The sequence below is a fragment of the Sipha flava genome, unplaced genomic scaffold (genome assembly GCF_003268045.1).
Source record: "Sipha flava isolate LNK unplaced genomic scaffold, YSA_version1 262_pilon_pilon, whole genome shotgun sequence".
In the NCBI taxonomy this organism is placed as follows: Eukaryota; Metazoa; Arthropoda; class Insecta; order Hemiptera; family Aphididae; genus Sipha; species Sipha flava.
The window spans coordinates 443,013-468,175 of NW_020272924.1; the positions used below are offsets into that span (position 1 = coordinate 443,013).

At 26.1% G+C, this 25,163-nt stretch overlaps 2 protein-coding genes across 2 annotated transcripts; both read right to left on the minus strand.

The window, feature by feature from the left end:
* Positions 1 to 7,174: 7,174 nt before the first annotated feature.
* LOC112685028 lies at positions 7,175 to 9,604 on the minus strand. The gene is made up of 4 exons (XM_025556785.1): positions 9,301 to 9,604; positions 8,452 to 8,648; positions 8,193 to 8,336; positions 7,175 to 7,316 (listed from the first exon to the last, which is right to left on the minus strand). Exons 1-3 carry the CDS (start codon positions 9,305 to 9,307, stop codon positions 8,199 to 8,201), a joined length of 342 nt encoding a protein of 113 aa, XP_025412570.1. The 5' UTR covers positions 9,308 to 9,604; the 3' UTR covers positions 7,175 to 7,316; positions 8,193 to 8,198.
* Positions 9,605 to 14,637: 5,033 nt separating this feature from the next.
* Positions 14,638 to 23,847, minus strand: LOC112685025 (inhibitor of growth protein 3-like). Its single transcript, XM_025556779.1, has 12 exons — positions 23,437 to 23,847; positions 23,262 to 23,333; positions 20,552 to 20,680; positions 20,364 to 20,498; positions 20,214 to 20,291; positions 18,658 to 18,810; positions 16,091 to 16,227; positions 15,518 to 15,669; positions 15,350 to 15,467; positions 15,162 to 15,277; positions 15,009 to 15,105; positions 14,638 to 14,929 (listed from the first exon to the last, which is right to left on the minus strand). The coding sequence occupies exons 1-12, from the start codon at positions 23,633 to 23,635 to the stop codon at positions 14,831 to 14,833; spliced, it is 1,485 nt and encodes a 494-aa protein (XP_025412564.1). The 5' UTR covers positions 23,636 to 23,847; the 3' UTR covers positions 14,638 to 14,830.
* Between the last annotated feature and the right edge of the window lie 1,316 nt (positions 23,848 to 25,163).

Below are 25,163 nucleotides of genomic sequence, written 5' to 3' on the forward strand. Positions count from 1 at the left end.
CCCCCTTAAATATTTCAGGGAGGCTTCTGCCTCCTCGAACCACTCCTTAAATACAATTCTGCTTTTTCTATGTATTGAATACTTTCATAAAATAATACATTAATTTACACTTTAATGGTAACATATATAATTCAATTCTTTACTCTTTATTTGACTAAGTTCTAGTTATTTTCATACATATATAATGTATTAATACATAATATTGTATACTAAAACTAAATAGTTGCTTGTAACTTAATAATAACCTCATAATTGTCACGGAATACACCGCACATACAAATTAAATATAAAAGTTACTAAAATATTAAAATTTTAGAGAAATAATAAAAATCAATTTAATAATGATAATAATAATAATAATCTTTATATATTAAATAAAGATAAAAAAATATATATAAATAAAAAAATAATTGTAATTATTTAGCACAATAAAATATTATGAAAAATGTCAAATGACAGAACTGCAAACATAAAAATAAGTGCCCATGAATACGGCTAAAAGCAGACAAGCTTGCCGATCGCTCGCGGCGGTCGGTACACTGTTCGCGAACGCTTCTTGAAACATCATCGTTTCCCAGAACTGATTCTTTTAATCAATTAGGTGTCCCGATTAATAATCGTACGATGATACCAATGCAAAAGGGTGTGACGGGTGGAATCGCGGTATCCGTGAGACACGACCGTGTCAATTGTTTAAAATAACTAACAATTAAGTAAAATAAAATTAACATACCCTTTTTTTGACTCCATCTCTTCTATTTAATTTTCTGTTGCTAAATTTTAATCAAACAATTTCTGACGTAGGTTTCTATTTTAGACCGTTTTTTGGTTAAGTTACACAATATTCACAAAAAATCTTTCTTTGGTATTGTCTATAAATATAAAAAACAAATAATCATAAATAAAGTAGTTAAAAAAATGTTGATCATACATATTATATAATTATTTAAACATAATTTAAGTAACAGTATATAATTTATGAAGATTAACATTTTATTATTATTTGATACAATAGTAATATATTATACAATATATAACATTTCTGTCACATTCAAATTTTCAATATAAATATACTAAAAATAAATTTAAGTTAATGAGATACAGATTAAAATAGGAACGCTGTTAAGACTTAAAACATATTGGAATCAATAGGGGTAATTTATTTACAGGTATTACCTATATATATTTATAAAAATCTCGTGTATAAATATATATATTCATATATGTTACAGTAAGTGTTAAAAAAATAACTATGTAATTCATAAAATAACTAAAACGTAAAGGTAATGTATACAATTTTTGCTTTAACTAGTTATTTTATACATTTCTGTTTCTGATATTATCAATGAGTATTGTACAATATTGTTATTTTGCTGTCTTACATAATGATATAATACATATCATAGTTCTCGATGTTGATAGAGTCAGTCATGTCTCAAATGATTACTCACAAATAGTCAAACTTAAGTTTTGCCACCTCTTACATGTAAATATTACATCAAAAGTTAACAATTTATTAGATCAATAAATTTGTAGACAAGTAAACCACTACTAATTAAAATAAAACAAAAAAAAAAAAAAATTACGGATTCTTATTTTTTTATTACGCATGATTTGATATGAGTAGGTAGGTAATAAGAATCGTAATCTTTTTTTTAAAAATCAGCTATAGTATAAAAATGTTAAATGCCACTTTAGCTTAGGTTTAACTAAACTAGGTGGGTTTTATGTTGGCTATTCATTGAGCCGGGCCTGGTAGTCATAGAAGGAGGTATAATTCTCGTTCAAGCATAAGTAGGTAGGTAGGTAAATTTCTCAAAATTAACGGATAATGGATTTTATCAACTTGGATGTAATAATTAGATAAATTTAAATACAAGTAATTTCTTATTTTGTCCATATTTACATGTAAACATTTTTTATTAAAATTTACAGGAATAACATGTTAATGTGGTCTGAATGTAAAAATAAAATTAAGTTATACCGTGAATGTTCAATCCTTAGGAAATATAATATGTGTAGCGATATAATGTGTCAAGGCACGACGAAAATTAGTTCATTCTTACGCATAACCAACCCGCACCCAACCATAGATTTCCCCACTGAAACCACTTTGTTAACCATTTAAAGGGTGAATTGTTTTTATAAAAGTTACACTCAGGGAGTGAATTGTTTTAAATAATTTTCGTAAACATTTCGCAAGTAATGACGTATTTTTACGTGTATGATTGTAGCAATTTTGGAAGAATGACGTTTTTTTACGGTAATATTACCTTAATACTATTTGAGTAATGAAGTATACTTACGTATTTTCTATATTATACTAAATAACACGATTGAGCATCAATTAGCCAATAAATTTAATTTCATTTGCATTTACTTTTAAATTTATATAATAAATATAGACATCAGGTAACATGTTAATATGAACTAATAATATTGATTTTATATCAATGATTATCTATTTCGTGAAAAAACATGATATGATTCAGATAAGCTTTCAATAAAATCCTTTGATGGACCACCATTAGAAATATCAATAATAAACCCATTTGGTCTAAATAATTTTGAAGGAGAAAAAATTCAAAATTTCCATTGAAAAATGTAGATATTATGGTAATATTTTTCTGATTGGCAATCAGTATTAGCAATCATTACTTGATGGTAATTTAACAACATTGTCATCAAAAACGATTGGCAATGAATTAATATTAATATCATCAGTTATTATTTTCTTGGTCATTAATTGTAGCGTAATTATAATTATTGTTACTTGATGAACTTAATGATTCTAATAACCGTTATCGTAAGGTATTTGTTAAATTAGAATAATTATTTTCACATTCGTCACTACTAACATTATTTTCGTCAGATTCTAATGTTGTAATGTACTCGCTGATTTGTTGCTCACACAATTTATTAGTCATTTTAAATATTTAATTTATGTTATATTAAATATATAGGTAGGCATACTATATAATATAATAAATAAATATTTTCTGAATCAAAATAATTTCAAAATAGAGTATTATGTTACGAATCCGCTACCAAAATATTATTATGTTTACGAGGGAACTGTGAATGTACTAATAATGATATAATGCTCCTTACAATATTGGCAACCTTATACATAAAAAATATTAGGATTGATGAATATTATCATTGTTAATAAATTGTAGGGAACATAAGTAATAACTGTTTAAGTTGTATATAATAGCCAATAGATAGCAGCATACACTAAAATTTAATTGATATTCATACGTCTTACTACAGATGTTTAAAATAAGTATACCTGAAACAATTTATATATACATCGATACTGTTTAGACATAAATTTTTAAAACGTATATATACGTCATTACTCGTCAAAGGGATAAACAATTTGGGATAAACAAGTTGATAAACAATAATAATTCATTATTGATATAATAATATAATAATTTCAGTGTGCACACATGTATTCTATACGGGTAGCAATAATTAATGGGTTGTTTACCCACCGTTTTTTGTATTATCGATCAGCTGTCTTTTGAATGAGGATGCCTAAATGGGGAAATGAGATCTTAGCGATGGCTCGATCGTCATTCTACATGCGCAGAACCGGCACATTCTCTCGCTGGAAATGCTACACAAACAAGGCACTACAAAAATGGTATTTTTAGTGCACTTGCAATTGAGTATATGATTTTGAAAGAAAAACAATGAGATTATGCAATTCCCAATGCAGCCATTCATGCACAATAATAATCGTGTAGATACTTCAGCAAAAATATATTAAATATGATATACTTAGTGCATTGAGTTTTAAGGTTATAAGAACTATAAACTTAACGGCGCTCATTAAATTATGAACGTATTCATTTAAATTGTGCCGGTGCATAACCGGTTTACAATTATAAAAATCGTATAATACCATGCGTACGAAAAACCGAAACAATGTTGTACTTACGGTAAGGGTTCGCAAAAATTGACGTCGGCGGAAGTAGCAACGAAACGATGGCGGACCTGCAAACAGTGTTGAGCGGAATGGTTTTGTCGAAACGAGAACAGTTCGTTACACGGTTTGTATGGACGAACGCATACCGACACGGCTCGGATTTTCGGTCATAGGCGAGGAAAACAAAATAAACAATTGGGGCCCGGTCGCGATGGTTCAAATCTCAAGCGCATTCGAAACGCACGACGCCTCCCCGTCAAAACCGAAACACTTGGAATTTATCAAGACGGACGAATTTCTGGCACTCGATTCTCCTCGACCCCTTCGCGCGTATCGTGTCGCACATGAGCTTTCCGCGGCCTTCCGAATACGGTTAAAACCACGAATTAAGACATACCATTTATTAACTCGTGTTTAGAACCGAACGCTATCAAACGATAACACGTGAAAGTCAATTGATAATCAGCGGCGGTCAACTGTCGGCTTATCGCCTACGAACACGGCGCGCAATTGACATGATTTTACCCGCCAAAATTTAAGATAACTTTAAACATAAATAACATAAATTATTAATTTATTAAACATAAATAATTAACACAGTGGCTTAAATGTTTATTATCATGAAGATACACTGTAGTACCTATTTACTTTTAAAGTCTATAGACTTTAAAAACTATAGTCTATGACGATTGCAGTTCTTATTTTTATTGTGTACCAAATTCAATATTTCAATTAACATGAGATTAAAAAAAAAATCATGTACTGTAAGACATTGTAAAAATAAAGGAAAATTAGATATAAACTAGGTATTACGTAGATTCGCTTCCATCGAAAAATATTAAGTATAACTGTGTAAATACCAATATAAATAAAAATATAACAATGTATGCAAGTACATTTTAGGTGTTAATAATTGGTTGAATGATGTAAAAATGAAGAAATTAAAGATATTTTTAAAAATCAACGTGCAAAATAAAGTAATATGCTTTGATCATTTTCAAGTACTGAATATGTGATATGAAAAGGCCCTAGAATTAAAATGTAAGTAATTTAATGAAATAACTCAAAACTAATATTAAATAATAAATACCTATATATTTCTCATAATTTTAAATTAAATTCATTAGCAGATTATTATAAAAATACTTGATTACAATAATATATATGTCAAATTGACATCACTACCTAAAGTTTTGATCCGGAAGTAATACAAACTAATTCTTTTAGTTAGTTATATATTTTTCAACTTTATTGAATTATATTTATTAATATATACATATTTTTTCAATTATATTATATTTCTTTATTTTATATGTACTTTTTTTTTTTTTTAAAAAAAAAGTATAAAATTACATATAAAAGAAAAGATGGATCTAAAAATGTACTACATAATCACAACTTTTTACGTAGCAAAAATCAAGTATTACAATTAATGTTAATACCAGTGACATTAACCATGCTTATCTAATGCTTCAGAAAATAATATTAAGAGCCATAATTTACACAACCATCATTAACTATTTGACTCAATTGTTATATATTTATTTTATGTAACATTTTATGTACCATTTGCTTAATGTAATATTATTTGTTAGTTTTAGTTTTTATTTTCATGTACTTTATTTATGGTTGTTTTTTTTTTTTTTTTAAGTTAGCTACTGAAATAATATTAAAACAATAGAGATTGGAGAAATTAAATAAAAATATAAATTATTATGTATAATTTTAAAGTTTTTTGGTTAAACTAAATTAGTACATTATGTTTTTAAACAAAATATTGCTTGTTTGTAATTTAACTTTTTTATGCTGTTTTTTTTTTTTTTTGTCACTATTTTAACTTTTGCAATTTTGGGGCAGGATATTGCTTATTAAAATAAACTATTTTTTTTTTTAACTAATTATATTTATGAATTTGTGTAGTTATATCCAATATGTTTTACTACATAATATATAATTATTGTACATTCATGTTATTATATAAATGTATTATGTTATGGATAAATTTAAAATATGGGTTATTTCATAGATTACATTACCTGTATATCATAAACATGATCAAGACTTTTGCTCAGAAAAAAAATCTATGAAATTATGAATATTGGTCAATTAAAAAATAGTATTGAAACAAAAACATAGAACAGAATTGCTTAAAAATAAAAACATGGATTGAGTTTTTAAGTATATAAGATATATTTTTTTAATGTGTTAATATACTAAGTTATATAAATATATATTTTTCAGAATGTATGCTTGAAATTAAAAATATTTTTTCATTGGTTAATTTCAGAAATTAAATTGAACAAATTATTAAGTATATTTTAATTCAAACACTATTAAAATTAACGAAACAAGGAAAATCCAGCTATATAGGATGACATTAATGATGAAAGTAAAATGTTTAATATTATTAATAATAATTTACCATATATATTTGAATTAGTAAAATAAAACATATAGTCATATATGCTATTTACATATTTCAATATATTACTAAAGTTTGATATTCAATTTTTTTTCATACTGTTATACATTTTTAACATCATTTAGTACTATGATTAGTTTATATAATAGTATAAAAAAGCCAAATATTACTAAATATAGTTTTATTATTTATTAAACTATGTATAAAATAATTATACTTTATTAAATAAAAAGGTGATTTATTCATTTTAGTATATTAACACAAATTATTACAAAAAAGAACATGGTTTTAAAAAGTGTACAAAATATTAAATGATAATCAATTATTGTTTGAAAAACAATTCCAATAGTCAAGAAATATTGTTCAAACAGAAAAAGCACAATTTGTATTTTAAATTTGATAATAAAAACTAATATCAGTATTTATTAAAGATTAAATAAAAAATATCTTAACATAAAAACATATAATAATATCACTATTCTTAGGTAGTATATGTTAATTGAACTTGGTTTTTATTAATTTCACCTTTATACAATCTTTATTTAAACTATATATTTTTTAAATTAATTGAAATTTGAATTAATGATAATCTATTCTAAGTTAAATAAATTGTTAAATCAAAACTTGACATTTATTCAATTATCATCTTTCTAAATTCAACATTGCTTATAGACTTATTATAAGTTTGTATGTTATGTGAGGTATATATTATTCAATAGTCGGTTATAAAATTAGAAGTGTTAATCTTCTTCTCTTTTTCTCCTTCGCCTTTTTCCCAACTATTTGGGATCGGTCATCCTTGTTCTTAACCTCCACTTGTCTTGATTTTCTACATCCTCTAGGCACACACTAATAGGCCTCATATCATTGTTAATAATTAACATAATTAATGAGTATTGAAAAACAAAAATTAACATTATTGAAATCATGTTCATTTGTTGACGTAGAAAAACTGTTCTATAAAAAGAAAAATGAAAATTTTGGAATAAATCCTTTATTTTGAAATTAAATTTATAATATTATATAGAATAGAATTGATTTTAGAAAAAACAATTATTGAAAATAATCTCTGTAGGCCTTGGGTTAAGTAGAAAAGCTACAAACTTTCTAAGATCATACTTGAAAGTTATGAAGTAGCATCAGCCTTTAAAATATACTAAAATATGTGTGGTGTTGAATAGTATTTATGTACATTATAGATTTAATTTTTTTATTTATTTATGTCTAGAAAATTCAATATCTTATACCAGAGATTTTTTTTTTTTTTTTATAGTAATGATAAGTTTATATACAAATGAAAAAAACTCTTTGAATTTGGATTTGAATTTTGTAAAATTATTATTATTTTATGATATAATTAACATTAATTCACATTTTTAGAACTGCACAATCTTGAGTTATACAATATAAAAAATAAAAACTAATAGGTCCTAAACTAAAATGTTCCGATAGATAAAAATTCATATCAATATTAATTACTATGAAAAATTAATATATATATATTAAAATTACTAAAACTATATACTTTAAAAATACATATAAAATTATTTTTTTTAACAAACATAAAATTATATATATTTATTTAAATTTACAAACATTTTAAATTATTTTAGAATAATAATATTAACAAATTTTATTTATTTAAATTAGGAGATAATTACTATAACAATTTCGCATACCTACTTATATTAATAAATGAGTAAAATTTAAAGGATTTAAAATAAATACACTTTGGTTATCGTGACAACCAACGATTATAAATGATTGTAGTAAAGATAACCGAAAAGTATCGTTATTAATTCATTTAAATTATTTATATTTATTTTTAATTACATTTTCTTAAAGTTTGTAGAAATTTTGTAAGTATTGTAGGTCTTGTTCAGGTGTAAAATAATATCTATCAAGATTCACATCATGACCAAAATGAGTTATACAAAAGTCTACAACAATGGTTCCATTTTTTTCTGTTACTACTTTCTGTAACAATCAAAAAAACATTTGAGTAAAAGTAAGTGAAATCAAACCAATAAAATTATTTAATTAAAATTAATTAATTTGATTCAGAAGCATTAAGAAATTTATAAAATCATACCATTGACGAAGAGCATGTAGAACCAATATTTTTAGTTTGGCATTTTACATTCCGGATATCTAATGTGCTACCAAAAATACTAGTTTGGCAACAATCCAGATACATTATCTTTTTATTCTGACAATTAGTTCTACGAGCACTTAACACGTAAACACATAAAATATTTTCTTCAACTTCTGATTTCCATTCATTGAATTCTAAAAGTATACATTTTATAAACACAGTATCGTTATAAGTAGGGTATTGATTTATATGTAATTGCATATTTTTATTAAAACAAGTTATTTAAGATTCATTAAGAAATGTTCATGATTTAAATCATTCCTATTAAAATTATGATACTTTTATTTTACATATTTTTACATATTTTGGTACCTATAACTACATATTTTTACATATTTCACTAATTTATAAATATTTTTTAAACATATTTTATCATTTCATCATTCATACGTTTTTTTCATACAAAAATATAAGATATCGCCTTTTGATATGCACTTCAAATATACTTCAATTACATCGGTTTATGTGTAATGATCATTTAGCCGTTTTAAAAATATTTTGAGATTTAATAAGCAACATTTAACATTCAATAATAATGATACTGTAATAATTCAATGCAACAAATTATTTTGATAATTTAATGATTATAATTTTTTTTTTTTTTAATTTAATATTTTTCCCACATACATATTTGGTTGTTTTTAGCACATATTTTATAAATTATGCTTACATATATATGTAGGCACATATTTCTATATTTTTATTACATATAAATTCGTTCCCTAGTTATAAGTATAGCATACCTAAGGAAAATAAAATAATAATAGCAAAATTAAAATCCATTACCATGCATAGAAGCAAATCTTATTTGTTTTTCTTGCAATTGCACGCCATGATCAATCTCTATATGCACTTTCAATAGTTTTTTTGTTGGTAAATATCTTACTACAACGTAAATCAGGACATTTTATAGAAATTATATTTTTATGATGTTTGGATCCGCATGTAACCAAGTGTCGCTTTAGAGTTCTTTTATAACTAAAATATTTGTTACATCGCATACATTTGAGTTGATCCATGTTATTGAATATGAGTCACAAATTCTCAATCACAAGTATGATACAATTATTAAAATAAAAATAATATTAAAATGTTTTGGTAGGCAACTGATAGAAACGAGATTTTCAAAACTATTGATAAAACATATGAAGACTAATGTTTGCTCTCTATACGCACGTCTTAACCACGGTTTAAGATATATCTTTTTCTTTATTAAATCGTGGTCTTAACATTTATATCAGATTATTTGCAAACTATCATACAGTGTGACCAAATGACAATAATACTGGTGGATGTAATGATGTGGAATTAAGCCATCACATATTTCTTAGATTTAAAATGTATTGGAAAATAATTATAATAATCTGTAACGTTAGAATAAGTTATAAATATTGAATAGGACAATATAGCGATAAAGGATCACACACACGCACACTCACAAAACATGATATTGTTACATGCCATCAGCTCGATTTCAACTTGAGAAGTCGATGATGTGTTATTTTTAATTGAGCATGAAATTTTAACTTTTATAATACGTTTATTTTACAATTCATAGTGTTAACAAAATTTTGATACTAAGCGATGTGAAGTTGCTAGCAGTTCCACGACTAGAACTCATTTGAATTATGGTCATTTCCATTCTTCTTTTACATGGTTTGATTGACGTTATAGGGCACTGCATTTGTTGTTTTGGCGATATCCAAAAATAGGCTTATGACTTTATTGTCCATTTTTTAGTAATGACACTTCGTTGATTGTGTTTATTGCCGTCTTCTTCTATTTATTAGTACGTTTGTAATTCCCAATATTTCTAATCAGTCTATTATTTCATATGCATTTACATATAGGATAGGTATAATTAAATAAATTAAACAAGATTTTTTTTATTTTTTTTTTATTAAATAAAAATTTTATTTACAATCTATACTTAAGTAAGTACAATAAGTAAATGTTTATAGTTAATAGAATATTTACATAACATGAGTACGTTATTGAGGAAACTACTCATTAGTAGCACTTCTGAAAAACAAGATTAAATATATTAAAAATTTACATGATTCACACGTTGATGTACATATCAGCATTTCCTGGAAAAAGCTACCTGTACACTTTTATTTAAAATTACATGGGTACAATGTTACATAGATTATGACCAATCGTTAAAAATGCAGATAATTTTAGACTATTTAACTGTTACACGAATTAAATTGTAATATTACATGTGGTATATAAAATCCCATAACAACATATAAGGAGACCGGTCATCGACTCTCCACACATACCAGCTCTTTACACGTTGCTCATATGCGTGTTTTTTGTATATTTTCGTTGTATGTGCTTAAAAAAAATTAAATAAAGTCTACAGTAACAAACTAGCGAAAAAGGTTTTATGTCAAAAACAAATCGCTTAACTCATTTTATACTTCAGACACCAATTACAATTTTTACGGAGAAGTCGCTACTAAGATCGAAAAGGTAAATATATTAGTTTATAATATAGTCGGATAATTGATTTAAATATATATAACCATCACCGGTAATTTTCTTGATTTTTCCATTCATTACATATGACGTTGGACTAAACTACATTTTATTTCTGATAGTTGTGGAATGAAAAATAATAGCGTTATATTCATATGAGATAAGTATTACTAGTAGTATTTGTTTTATTATATTACATTTAAGTACTATTCAATAATAAACTATACACAGGCCCGTATTTAGAGAGGACGCTGGTAGGCACATACTCGGGGGCGGCAAAATATTTTAGCAAAATTAATTTTAAAAATGATGTACTAAATGAAAAAAAAATTAAAAAAATAAAAAAAAGTATATTTTATTATGCTATAATTTGTAAATTAAAAAAAATGGAAATTGTATGTATTATTATGGTATAATTTGTTAAACTTGTTAATTAAAAAAATATATTAAAAGATTTTCATTTATAAGTTTTATTAACTCTATTATGGACCAAATTATAAGTGTTATATTATTATTATTTATTTTGGAAGAGGGGTAAAAATAATATGCCCGGAGGCGCCAAATTTTATAAATACGGACCTAACAATACATCAATATGATATGTTAATAAATATAAATAAATATAATATAATAATATAAATATATAATATAATTTATAATGTATATAAATAAGTGTTAATAAATGTTATATGTTTTAGAACTCTATATTATAGATATTAGAGGTTTTGTGTTAAATTATTGTTATATAGGATACATTTTATTAAAAATAAATACAAATTTACAAAAATCTCTATTTACATGTACGGAAAATTATTATTACGCTATTCTCGGAAAAATTACCAAAATATACAAAAAAATAAACTTCAAATATAAACTCGCTTGGTTAGAGAACAAATTTTTAACTCGCCTAGATATAAATTGGAAACTGGACAAAAATATGTAATTTGTATAACTACTCATCCTAAATTATCAAACAATATGAATAACAATTTTAATAAATTCAGTCTAAAACAATATTGTATTGTGTTTATTTCTAACTATGTGTACATTACTATAATTATTCATCATGTCTGTAGCCTTTAAATCAAAGGGCATAATTTATTTCAGAATTAGTTCATGGAGCCAAATTCATGTTTTTATATTTTTAGCTTTCTATAAAATTATTTTCTATTAATTTAAATTAAATATTTTATTTTTATTTTATTATAAGATCCACAAAAAAAAAAAAAACTATTTAAAAAAGTATATTTTTCTATAATAATAATATAATATATAATAATATAATATATCTATAATATAATAATAATACTGCAAAAATATTGAGTTCAATTATATTACAAAATGCATGTATTCAAATATAGTAGAACCTCGATTATCCGAATTAATTGAATTAATTGGAACCACGCCGAGTTCGGATAGGCGAAAGTTTGGTTTTATTAATTAAAATATAAAAAAAAATACTTTTATAATGAACATAGAATTACACATTGTTGACTTATTTTATTTATTATTACTAGGGCCCGGATTTTTATGCAAATGCATATTCTTCTACATTTGACTTATAAAAATTCTGATTAAATATATTGACGTTTCGTAACACGTAGATTCTGCTATCAATATTTATTTTTGCATATTTTTGCATATTTGAATGAAAATGCATATTAATTGCATATTTCTATATAATTGCATAAAAGTTGCATTTTTTATTAATAGTTGATGATTTTTTTTATTTTTTGCAAAGCAAGGCGAGTTTGATGTCGACATAAAAGTTATTTTAAATAATTGGGAAATTTCCGTCGCTGATTTTTATCGACAGTCCGCGTGTTCGTGTATTTATCTCAGATAACTTATCTGCATCTATTAGGTATACGCACACGCAATATGCACGGCTTATGTATTTCAATAAGTTAGTGACGGTAATTTGTCGGTGTAACTATAGAGTTTTTGTGTTCGTATAAAATAATATTTTTATTTTTCTGTAAAATGCCAAAAGTAAAGAAAGTTCATTGTTACATGAGAGATTACCCAGGTGTCTTTCGTACAGATGGAGCTATATTATTTTGTACATTTTGTGAAACCAGCGTATTGTGTGATAGAAAATCACAGATTACTCAACATTTAGGAACATTAAAACACATTGAAAACATTAATTTGAAATCAAACAAAGACCAGGTTAGTCAACAGTTTATAAAAAATTCGCTTGATCAGAATAGAACAAATAATCAATGAGTTCAGTAAAGATATTTGTACCTTAATGGTGGCAAATTATATTCCACTTTGGAAACTACAAAACCCAGAATTTAAACATTTTTTCGAAAAATATATTAAATTAAAATTACCTGACGAATCGACACTACGAAAAAACTATGCTCCGTTATGTTATGAAGACGTATTATGTAAAATCCGAAAAGAAATAGGGGATAGTTCCATCTGGGTATCAATTGACGAAACCACCGATGTCGAAGGGCGTTACATCGCATGTGTAATTATTGGTTCCCTGTCGTCAGAAAATTTTACAAAACCAATAGTTTTAACAATTGAAAACTTAGAAAAGGCTAACTTTCAAACGATTTCAAAATTGTTCAATGACTCTATGACTATACTGTGGCCTGAAAAAGTATTACATAATAAAGTATTACTTTATGTAACAGACGCTGCACCATACATGATAAAATCTGGAAAAGCGTTTTATCCTAAACTAACTCACATTACATGTATGGCCCATGGCCTTCATAGGGTATCGGAAGCTATTAGAGATAAGTTCCCAAAAGTTGACGTGTTAATTTCTAACACAAAAAAAATATTTTTAAAAGCCCCTGCTCGGGTAAATACTTTTAAAGAAATGTGCCCAAATTTAAGTTTACCACCACAGCCCGTTATTACACGTTGGGGTACGTGGCTTAATGCAGCTTTTTACTATGGTAAGAACTTTGATAAGGTAAAAGAAGTTATCAATACATTTAATGAAAATGATGCAATGTCTATTCAAAAAGTTCAAGATGTATTTAAAGACAATTTAATAAAAAATGAACTTGCAGTTATATTAGCCAATTTTCAATGCATCACAGAAACTATCTTACAAATAGAAAAATCGGGCGCTAACCTACGAGAAACTATCTTATTGGTTAAAAATGTTGAAATTAAGTTAAGTGAAGGAGGAATAGGCATAGAATTTGCTAAACTTAAACTAATGCAAGTATTATCAAAGAATCCAGGGTATTCTCAAATTATAAAAAATTGTGGAATATTAAGCGGAGAAATAAGCAATGACAATGAAGGCATTGAAGAGTTGACGCCTGAAGACATTTCTTGTTTTAAGTATGCACCTATCGTGTCTTGCGACATAGAAAGAAGTTTTTCAAAATATAAATCTATGTTACGTGACAATCGTAGAAATTTCGAATTTGAAAATATAAAAAGACATTTCGTAACCTCCTGTTGGTACTCGTTCCAAAATTAATATTACATTTTTTGTTATTTTTTTATTAATTTTGCATTTATCTAATTTATTTAATCTATTTTTTCACATAATATATTTTTTAATTGTTCTAAGATGTTCATTTTTTTTTTTAACGCACAATAAAGAATTTTTTTTGCATATTTTTTGCATATTTTTGAATTTTTGAGTGCATAAATATGTGCATATTTAACAATAATTTTTGCATATAAATCCGGGCCCTAATTATTACAAATTACAAATTATGTTATTTACGTGACTGGGCGTGTGCGTCGTAATATTTTACGCAATGACGTTCAGATAATCGAGTTTCTACTGCACAGAAGAATATAAAATAATATATAAGGATATTCTTCAGGGCAATCATTTTTTTTTTCATTTCTTCATTTTTTTAATGCACGGATTACAATACCAATCATCAATCGGTCGTTGTGTAATTCCAACACACTCGAAATGAAACCATTTATATGGACACTAAAACAATAAATAATTACCATTAAAACATTGTATAACTATAAAAATTAAATAATTGTTTAGAAGTTTTTTTTATTACAGTTTTATTATCACAAGCAACCATTAAACCATAAGCAACTTCATGACATGTACAATATCGCTTTATTTTGATTTTAGAATTCTTTCTGTTTCTTATTCTGAAATTAAAAATAAAATTAAAATTATATTTATATATAGATAATTTAACATATACTTTTTTGTGATTTGTTTATTTTTAGGTGTCACTGGAGAAGTGTCATCAGATTCTGCAGCTTCATCAACTGTATCACTTGGTTCAATATAGGATGATGAAGATGATGCAATTTGTTCCTTGAATAAAAGTTGAAAAATAAATAATTCAATATGGAAAAGTATTAAATGAAATATAGACACTGTACATACAACTTTATTACGTAAAGAATAAGTCTCCATTTCTTCATTTATATAATTGTTGGTAATTTTTTCAGATTTGGAATTAATAGGTTTTTTTTGTCTTTCTTTTTTTAGTTTCGTTCTAGAACTAAAAATAAAATTGTGATTTTAACCAAATACGTATAATTTAATACTTACGATTTTATTAATGTTTTATTCTTTTTAGAGGCCACTGAAGATGAAATATTACTTTTTGGAGTCATTTTTTCAGGCAAAATGGAACTACTTTGACTCAAAACAGTTGGTTCAGTAGAAGATACGTTTGAAAATTCCATTTGATTTTTGAAAAACTAAAAAGAAATAAAACTCAGTATCAAATCAATTAAGAGTATTATATTTGAATAAGACTGAATAAGACAACATTAAAAAAAAAAACTTTAATTTTACTAATATTTAAATTAAATATTATTATATTATTATGGAACTGAAAAAGAGAACTAAAATAATTCAAAATGTTTTATACAATTTCATATCTTAAAAATTGTTAAAAAAAAAAATTTCAGTTGATTAAGGAGGTAACGCACTGTAGAGTCAAAAAATTTTAACAATAGTTAAGAAAAGCACTAAAATATTAAGCGAATCAAGAAAAAAAATAGAAAACACATTTAATTTGCATATTTTTTAAAAATTTAATATTTCACTACAATCTAACTAAAATATGATATTTACAAATTATTTTTTTTAAAATTGATAAATTAATATTGACAATACCTGTTCCAAACCATTAATAGATACGTTGTATTCTACAGATGAAGAATCATAATTGTCATTTGCTGTTTCATCATCATTATTTGAAGTTACTTCAGTGTTTTCTCTGCATTTTATGTTTCTAGATGTTTTTCGCTGGTCTATTTTATAAAAGTAATGCTGTTTGTAGTTTTTTATAATATTAATATTATTAATTAAAGAAATTTGGTAAATAATGAATGAAGTATTAAGTTCCATTATATAAAAAAATTATGAAAATTTATAAACAGTAACCTTTATTACACATAACAGTGTTAAGAATACATTTAATGAATAGGAATATATAATATATATATAATTATATAATAATTATATATATATATATATATTATCATGAATAATAAATTAACCCTTAAATGCACGACTTTTTTTTTTTTTAACTAATTCTTTTAAACTAATTTTAAGGCGTAGAATCTGAAAAAAATATTAAAAAAATTATACAAGCCATATTTACTATGAAAATTACAAATTTTAAACATGTTGCAAAATTGATACAGTGTGCGCAAATGACTTCAAAATATTATATTTTATCAGGACTTTATTAAATAAAATAAAATATATTAAACAAAACCAAAATTAACATTATAAATATTTAAACATAACTTTAACTTTATAAACTTTATACAATGTTAAAAAAAAAAGAAAAGGAATTTTATTTTTTCAACCTATTTGTTATGGTATGATTGAAAACATGTATGTGATTTGTTGTTGCACAAATAAATTGCACATTTTGAGCATTGGTTGTTTGTAAAACCTTTGCAGTTTGGATATTTACATCGCCCTCTTTTATCTATTCGAATTGGCCAATGACTTGTTTGATCTATTCTCACATCCTTTGATGGTCTAAACGATTGAGGCCTAGTACTAGTTATTTTATTTTGCAGTGGTGTAGAGGGTCTTCCTTTTTTCGGTCTTACTTCACCAATTTTACACAATGTGTAAGCAAGATCTTTTCTCCAACCAGCCAAAGTAAACTTGGGAGCAATGTCTTTAGCTTTACAAACTCTTTTATATAGGATCCATGAGTTTACCACTGTCATATCTAATAAATGGTAAAATATTCTCATATACCATTTGCGAGACTTAATTTTAATTTTGTACCTGCCTATGTGACTATCAAGTAAATCCACACCACCCATATGACGGTTATACTCTTTAATCAAAAATGGGCAATCTACTCCTATTTGAGTTTTCATCTTTTTAACATAACGTTTTACAACAGAAATTGGATCTTTCCCACAATATGTGGATAAAAGTGTAACCACTTTATTGTCCTTCCACAAAACTAAAGACAATGGCGCGATTCCATATGATGATACTTTATCAACCGATGTTCCTCTTTTTAGGTTTTTTATATATTTATCATTTGGAAGTTCACAATTTGGAATTCTATTACACCGTACAGTTCCTAAAGCTAATATACCTTTTTGATACAAAAACTCAAACAGAGGTATACTGGTATAATAATTATCACAATAAAGTTTATGGTTTTTATTTTGTGGTACATTTCTGGTAAGTCTGACTACTACATTTGAAATTGCCCCTAAATCTGGTTCATTTGGCAACCGAAATTTTTCCCAATTTTCTTGACCAGTAAATATCTCAAATTTATAAGAAAACCCATCATCATCACACAATACAAATAATTTGTAGCCCCACTTGTACGGTTTGTCAGGAAGATATTGTTTTAGATAACTTCTAGCTTTTGTTGCACAAAACTATTCGTCTACAGATAAATATTGATTACATTGAACACTTGAATATTTTGTAATTAAATGTTCTATAAGAGGTCTTATTTTATGTAATATATCAAAACTAGTATTGTCTTTAGAGAGCATAGTGTGATTATTATTAAAATGTAGAAACCGACGAATAGTTTCATAGCGCCTTAGAGACATAGCATCAGCAATCTGAGAAAAATTAAGTTCAACGCTCCAGTAGTCTCTTACATTAGGTACTCAAAAAACAGAAGCATATATAAGAATTCCAAGGTACCTTCTGAACTCAATCATTGATAAATTAATAGGTTTACTAACATTTGTTTGAATGGAATATAACTCAGTTTCATTTACAATATTTTGCATAAGTTCTTCATTGAAAAAATAAGTGAAAAATTATAAAGATGTATCTAAATCTAATATACTGTCAGATATAGGCATTTCTTTGAATACTAAATTTTGATCAGGTGATATAAAACTACCATCTTTCCATTTTAAGTTCAAAAATTCTGGAGATTTTTTTGGAGGTTTATATGTCTGTTTAGTAAAATTTTGAGGCAATGGGTTATTTTTATTTCTCATTGAAGATCTTTTTGAAATATTGGGAATATTTACATCTACATTGCAATTTGTGATGAATATATAAGCATTGTCCTCTTGTACTATTTCTATAGGTAATTGTTCAATATCTAAATCTGGTATAATATTGTCAACGGGTAACTGTTCATTATTTATGACTAAACATAAATAAATATAATGTTAATAAAGTATGCAAAAATAATATTTTAATACTAAATGAGTAAATAAAAATACCTTCTAAGTGTTCATCAATATTTATATCATATACAATTTCATCATCACTTCCTAAACCATTTTCCAAATCATTATTATCTAAATCATCTTCACTTAAATCCCAGTTAACAGATAATAGCTGTTCAATATCATAATCATTCAAATCCATACTAACTGAATACATTATGAAATACATTAATAATAAATTATAATTAAATAAAATAATTTAGTTTTACAAATATACCTTTTATACAAACACCAAGCTATATAAATTTCTAGAAAAATCAATTGTCAATTTATGTTATTAATGCAAACTGTAACAAATCTGCAACACACTTTAAGTCTACGATAAAAACATAAAAACAAAAAACAAAAAAAATATACGATTGGAAAATGCTTATATACAAATATATACCTTACTAGCTGACCTGTTATTTTTTAATTCAAGTTTTAACAGCCAAAAAAAGGATAAATACGTTTTATAATTGGGGATGTCACACGTAATACGCGTATCATACACGACTAGCATTTATGATAAAATTTCCCTCCAATAACATAACAAAATATCAACATTGATAATGCAAATGTGTATTAGTTTATAAACAGTCCGATAGATAGCATATTCAATTAATAAACATATTATATTGTGTATTAAAACAGGGATTTATATCGTGTTGCAAAATTGCTACAGTGTGCATTTAAGGGTTAAAAATATTCTAATTTAAGTTATTTCCAATATTATAGTTATTCGAAAATAATTTCTTAGTATTTTATTTTATTTTAATATATTTTAAAAATTAACAAATTTAAGTTTTAAAAATAATTAAAAATTGAAGTATATTCACTGTCTATATATAAACATATGAAAATAAAATTATATACTTTAAAATAAGATTTATTTTTGTCTAATGTATAACAATGATAATTTAATAAAAAACAGAAATTTAAAATAAACTGATATCAAACTACATTTATAACTATAACTATGAAGCTAAATTAAGTAAAACAGTGCAGAGACATTTATAGTTAGTAAGAAAAAATTGTATAATTATTAAACAAAAAAATGATTAAAAAGTATGTTATTAAATATCAATATAAACTACTCAATAATTAGTGTATAAAATCAGGAATTAGTGAAACATAACAAAGCTTGATTAAACAAATGTAATAATTACCAATTTTGTTTTTATTTATACTTATATATTTATGGTAGGTATGCAAAGAAAAAACAATGTAAGACATCTATTTTCGTATTCACTATATATATATATATATATATTATGTATATAGTACCACAGATTAAGATAAAACATAAGAGGTTATAACTTTTTTCTAGATTCTACTGAATAATAGTGAGAAAAGTGAGAAACTTTAAGTTATAGTGAAAAAACTGAGTCAATTGAAAAATAGTGTATTTAGTGAAAAAAGTGAGGTACTAGAAAACCTGCTATAATATTATATTTTAATATTAGCCTTAATTTCAGTTCACTAGTTTATTAGTCCTAGTCTTTATTAACTTAATTTAAATTATGTCTATATACTAATGCCGAAGCCATATGCTAATAATAATTACCTACCTTTAATGAGATGTTTTTTAGGTTGCTGCTTATTTTTAGTTTTATTAGTATTCATGCTTCTTTCTGAATCTAAAACTTCTAAAATTAAAATAATATTATATGGGAGAATAATAAAAGAAAAAAAGAAAAATTATATATGGTCAATTTCACCTTTTTCGATAAGTTCAGCGATACCATCATTATTGGAATTCAATTCTTCTTTACATTTATTCAAATCATCATCCAATTTTTTTATATATTTATTCAAAAGATTTGTCATATCGCAAGCTTTCTGAATTTTATTATCTAAAAAAAAAAAATTCTAAAATAATTCATTAATTTTAACAACTCATGCTTACCAGATATTTTAACTGTATTATCACCTTCTTTTAAAAGAAGCTGAAACTTAGTTTCTAATTCATTTTCATTTAGTTGATCAGCATTTGAAAACAATTTTTCAATATTATCTTTTACATGGTTCAAAGAATCTAAAAATTAACTTGTATTATAATGGGTATTTCCTGACTATCTATAATTGATGAAGGTAAAATATATACAATAAGACAGTGCCAGTTTACTATTTGGCCTTTTTTCAACTTTTATATATCTTACAACTATAATTTTTAACAATTTTAATTTACCATCAACAAAAATATTATTTGCACACATATAAGTTAATGGTATCAAAGAAACATTTATTCATTTGACGTTAAGAATAGAAAATAATTTTTTATCTATTTCATCACAAACCAATACAATAAGTTCTCCGTCGAATAATATTGTTATGAGTACCTACCAATGATTGAGATTCATCGTTATAATCAATAGTTCAATAATAATTTTTTGAAGAATTATTATGCTTTTGACAGCAAAACCCGTTTCATTGATTAAATTATAATTAAATATTAATTAATTAAATTATAATTAATAAATGAATTAAAGTATAATACTTCTTTCTAAATACAGAAAAGTAATTAGTAATAATAAAAAGTACTGAAATACAATTATAATTTTACATTATCAATTATCTTATAATGAATAAACAAAATAGACAATTAATTTAAATTAAATGATTAAATTTAAATTTTTTCATAATCTTTATTTTTATTAAATATGTTGATTATTTGATATTATTAATTGCTACTATAGGGCTCTAGTTTCAAAGTGTACATTCTCTATGTTCACTAAATTTTCAGAAAACCAAAAAAACCAATAACTTAATCAAAAAATGTTTTTTCTCCGTTTGCATTTTTTTAAATATTTTCATATAGTTATGCAAAGATGATTTACCAGTTTTTTGCTTAAAAAAAACAAGATTTTGTCTTTGTTCTGACAAAATTTTGTTTGGAAATTGTACATTATGAAACTAACAATAGAAGATTGCTTGTTTTGAAAATAACTTTGATAAATAATAAATAGATATTGAGAAATTAAAAATTAAGTATTTTTTCCATTTTTTATTCAGTTTAGAAGTTGACAAAAAAAAAAATGAAAAATGTTAATTATTATTGATTATAGTTATTTTAATTATTTAATAGTAAATTTAATAATAAAAAATACTTAAGATTGATAAGTAAGTCAATTTATTTATTAAATTGCAACATTGATTTTATTTTCTATTGCGTGACGTTCATATGTTCCTCAAAATAACCTGGTATTGCATCTTTCTCTATGACAAAGTTGTAAAAAATTAAACCCTGATCATTTTTCCACTCATTTCCATAATGAGCAGTTAGTAGGATATTTACAACAATTTTTTTTACTACTATTGACATCATTCCAACAACATTGTACAATATATTCATAAATCTATTTTTTATAGTAAAACTCATGAAAAATAATTTATGATTAGAGATTGTACGTTTTGAAACTAAATGTAATTTTCAAGCTTAAAATACACTGGAGATTAACCATTTTGTTTGACAATAGTGAGTTATTCAAATTCAGCGCTGAAAATTGAATATGCAATGATATCTATCTCAGTTTTCGTGAAACATAGAGAATATACACTTTAAAACTAGAGCCCTCATAAGCACAAACATACTAGCAAGTAGACAGAAAGTGACAAACATGGTAAATTAATAATAATTAATTTCAAAATCATAGACGTGATTAAAAAAATAATTTTAAAAATACATAGATGACGTATTGAATTTCTTATAGTAAAAAAAATAATATTAAGTCATATAACCCATGTCAATATCTTATTAATAAAGATGAAACATTTTAATTAATAAGACAATTTATCTTCTACAAAATCATAATAAGTTAACATCTATATTTTTATCAAATTAATGTTAGTGCCTTATATATTCGGGGAAAAATAAATTATAATAATTAAATTATTTTAATTTAAAAGATTAATTATAATAATTGTGGAATAGTTGAATTAAACCCAATATAATCCATACTAATAAATTGAAATACTAATGTACAATAAATGTAGTAGATTCATAAACTATTGAACTTTATACATCAATAGTATACATTCATACTAGAATCAATATTATTAACACATAGCAATCAACATAATAATATATAAATATAATAGTATGTAAAAAGAAATATTCACACAAAAAAAAATTTCCAGCAAACAGATATATATTTGGAGTTATAGACCCAAAAGAATAATATTATGATAAAAAAGTATTCTTATGGATTAGCCAATCAGTTGTTTAAATTTTGAAAATTTGCCATTATCTTTCTAATTGCAACTCCGTCCAGGCATATCATAGCGATAACAAAAGTACTGTAATTAATCCAAAACACTTAGTTCTTACGATAAGACTTATCATAATTGTGTACACACAAACTAAAGACTCGATACATTGACATTATATTTAATTTAATAACCAGAAACATAAATTTATATTAAATGGGTACTTCTACTATAAGGTCAAGGGATAAGGAACACTACGTCACGCAGAACATATATCAAAAGCAATTGGCACAGTTCGAAAATTATTGTTTTTCCACCTATCTACACTATTCAAATCCAAATAAACGGATGTGTGGCGCCGTTGAAAAATGTGTACGTACAAGGACCATATAGTTCACTACGGTACTTACCTTGAGCTATAGCGTCCAGGGTACCGATTTCGTTGAGGTTGTTATGTACTTCTGGCGGTAATTCTTCAAGCTCTGCAATGGACGAAAAAGAAATTAACGACGTTTTGATGGCATGCTCGTGTGCGCTAATTGCCGCGTCCGACGAGCAGCTGAACGAGCGTCCCGAACCACTTACGATCTAAAAAGTCCTGTAGATACAACATGGCAGCTGTAGACAAACTGTTGCGCAAAGCGAATACGGCGGCGGCGACGGCGGACAAACTGTTGCGTAAAGCAAAAATGGCGGTAGCGGCAGACAAACTGTTGCGCAAGCGAATACGGCGGCGGTGGCGGCAGACAATCTGTTGCGCAAAGCGATAATGTCTGCGGCGCATTCACAGGGACGACGTGCGGCTGAGAGAGATGGCTTAATGGACGGCGGACGGATTAGTTCGTGACACGATCGATCATAGAACGAACGAAATGTATTCAACGATCAACAGCGACACAATCAGGTCACAGAGAACGTGATGCGTTGACAACGAAATGTTTTTCACGACGCGGACGATAGACGGGTACGGCGAGGGGAGTAGGCGGTGACGTGACAACCACGAACGGCACGGTGAGAAAACCCGTTTTCGTGGATTCCACGTCGTCTTCAGGGAGATCGTGTAACGATCCACCGTTATCAGTGCGCGGTAATAGCACAGATTATATGAATATAATAAATAATATTCATATGATCCGTGGTAGTAGTGCTTTGTATAGTCCGTAATTCCAGGGATTAGACCGAGTCGATCGTTGAGTTTTTCAAGATGTCAGAGAATTTATAAATCGTAATACTATGGCGACAGCGCTCGCGTGCTTGTCGTACACGATAACACAGCCACCTTTGTGAGGCTAGGACATAGTCACTGTGTGTATCAGCCAAATCGGGTGACTGTGGCCTCGACCACGGTCTCCGGAGGGCCGTAGCAAACGTTACCCCTTAAACAAATCATATCGCGGAACAATATATATAATTGTATATGGTCAATACGACGAAAACAATATGTACACTTGAAAATAGTTTCAGTTTTTCATAATATCCTAACAAACGGGGATACACGTTAAGGCCGGTTTACACTTGTCAAAGTAACCACGTACGAGTACCACGAATCAGTGTAACTTTGATTCGAGCACTACACACTACAAAAATGTCTGTCCAAGTGATTTTTATCAGTAGCCAAAACGGATTGTAAATTTTAGTGAAAACTCTCTCTCAATAGACACCCCTAATTAGAGGATACTTCTCAATAACGGACAAATTTTCCAGCCCCGGCATAGTCCCATTGAAAGCAATGAATTACGCTCTTCTAAAAAGCGAATACCTCTAAATAACAGACGCGGACAGGTTTAGGTAATCTGGTGTGTTAAAATACCTCTTAATAAGGGACAGATAAACGGAGAAATACGAACCTGTTTTATATAGTACTTCTATATTTCCGATGAAGACATTTATTTTTATGATTTAATGAATAGGATAAGGTAAGGAGAATTATGGCTTATTGATATATATCCTTGGTATCGTATTTACCATGGCTCCAGTATGGTCACGTTTGACGTTAAAAAATAAAATCGACATAATAAATTAATATGGTGCAAAGAAACAAAGCGTACGTAAATTAACCACTCAATTTAAATTTGGGAAAACTCAAATCACGGATAGATATATTACGTGAATGGTACGATGAAAAAGTGAATAGAGAAACAAAAAAGAACTTTATAAAATGTAAGGGCTTTGAAATAGATCATGTAATGCCTCGGCCTTGGCTAAAAATTTGCCAATATCCGGTTCCCTCATATAAATAAAAGCTGTGGAAACTGCTAAACATTTAGGTGAAATTAAGTGATACGATTTCATTGGCATTGGTTAGTCAACTT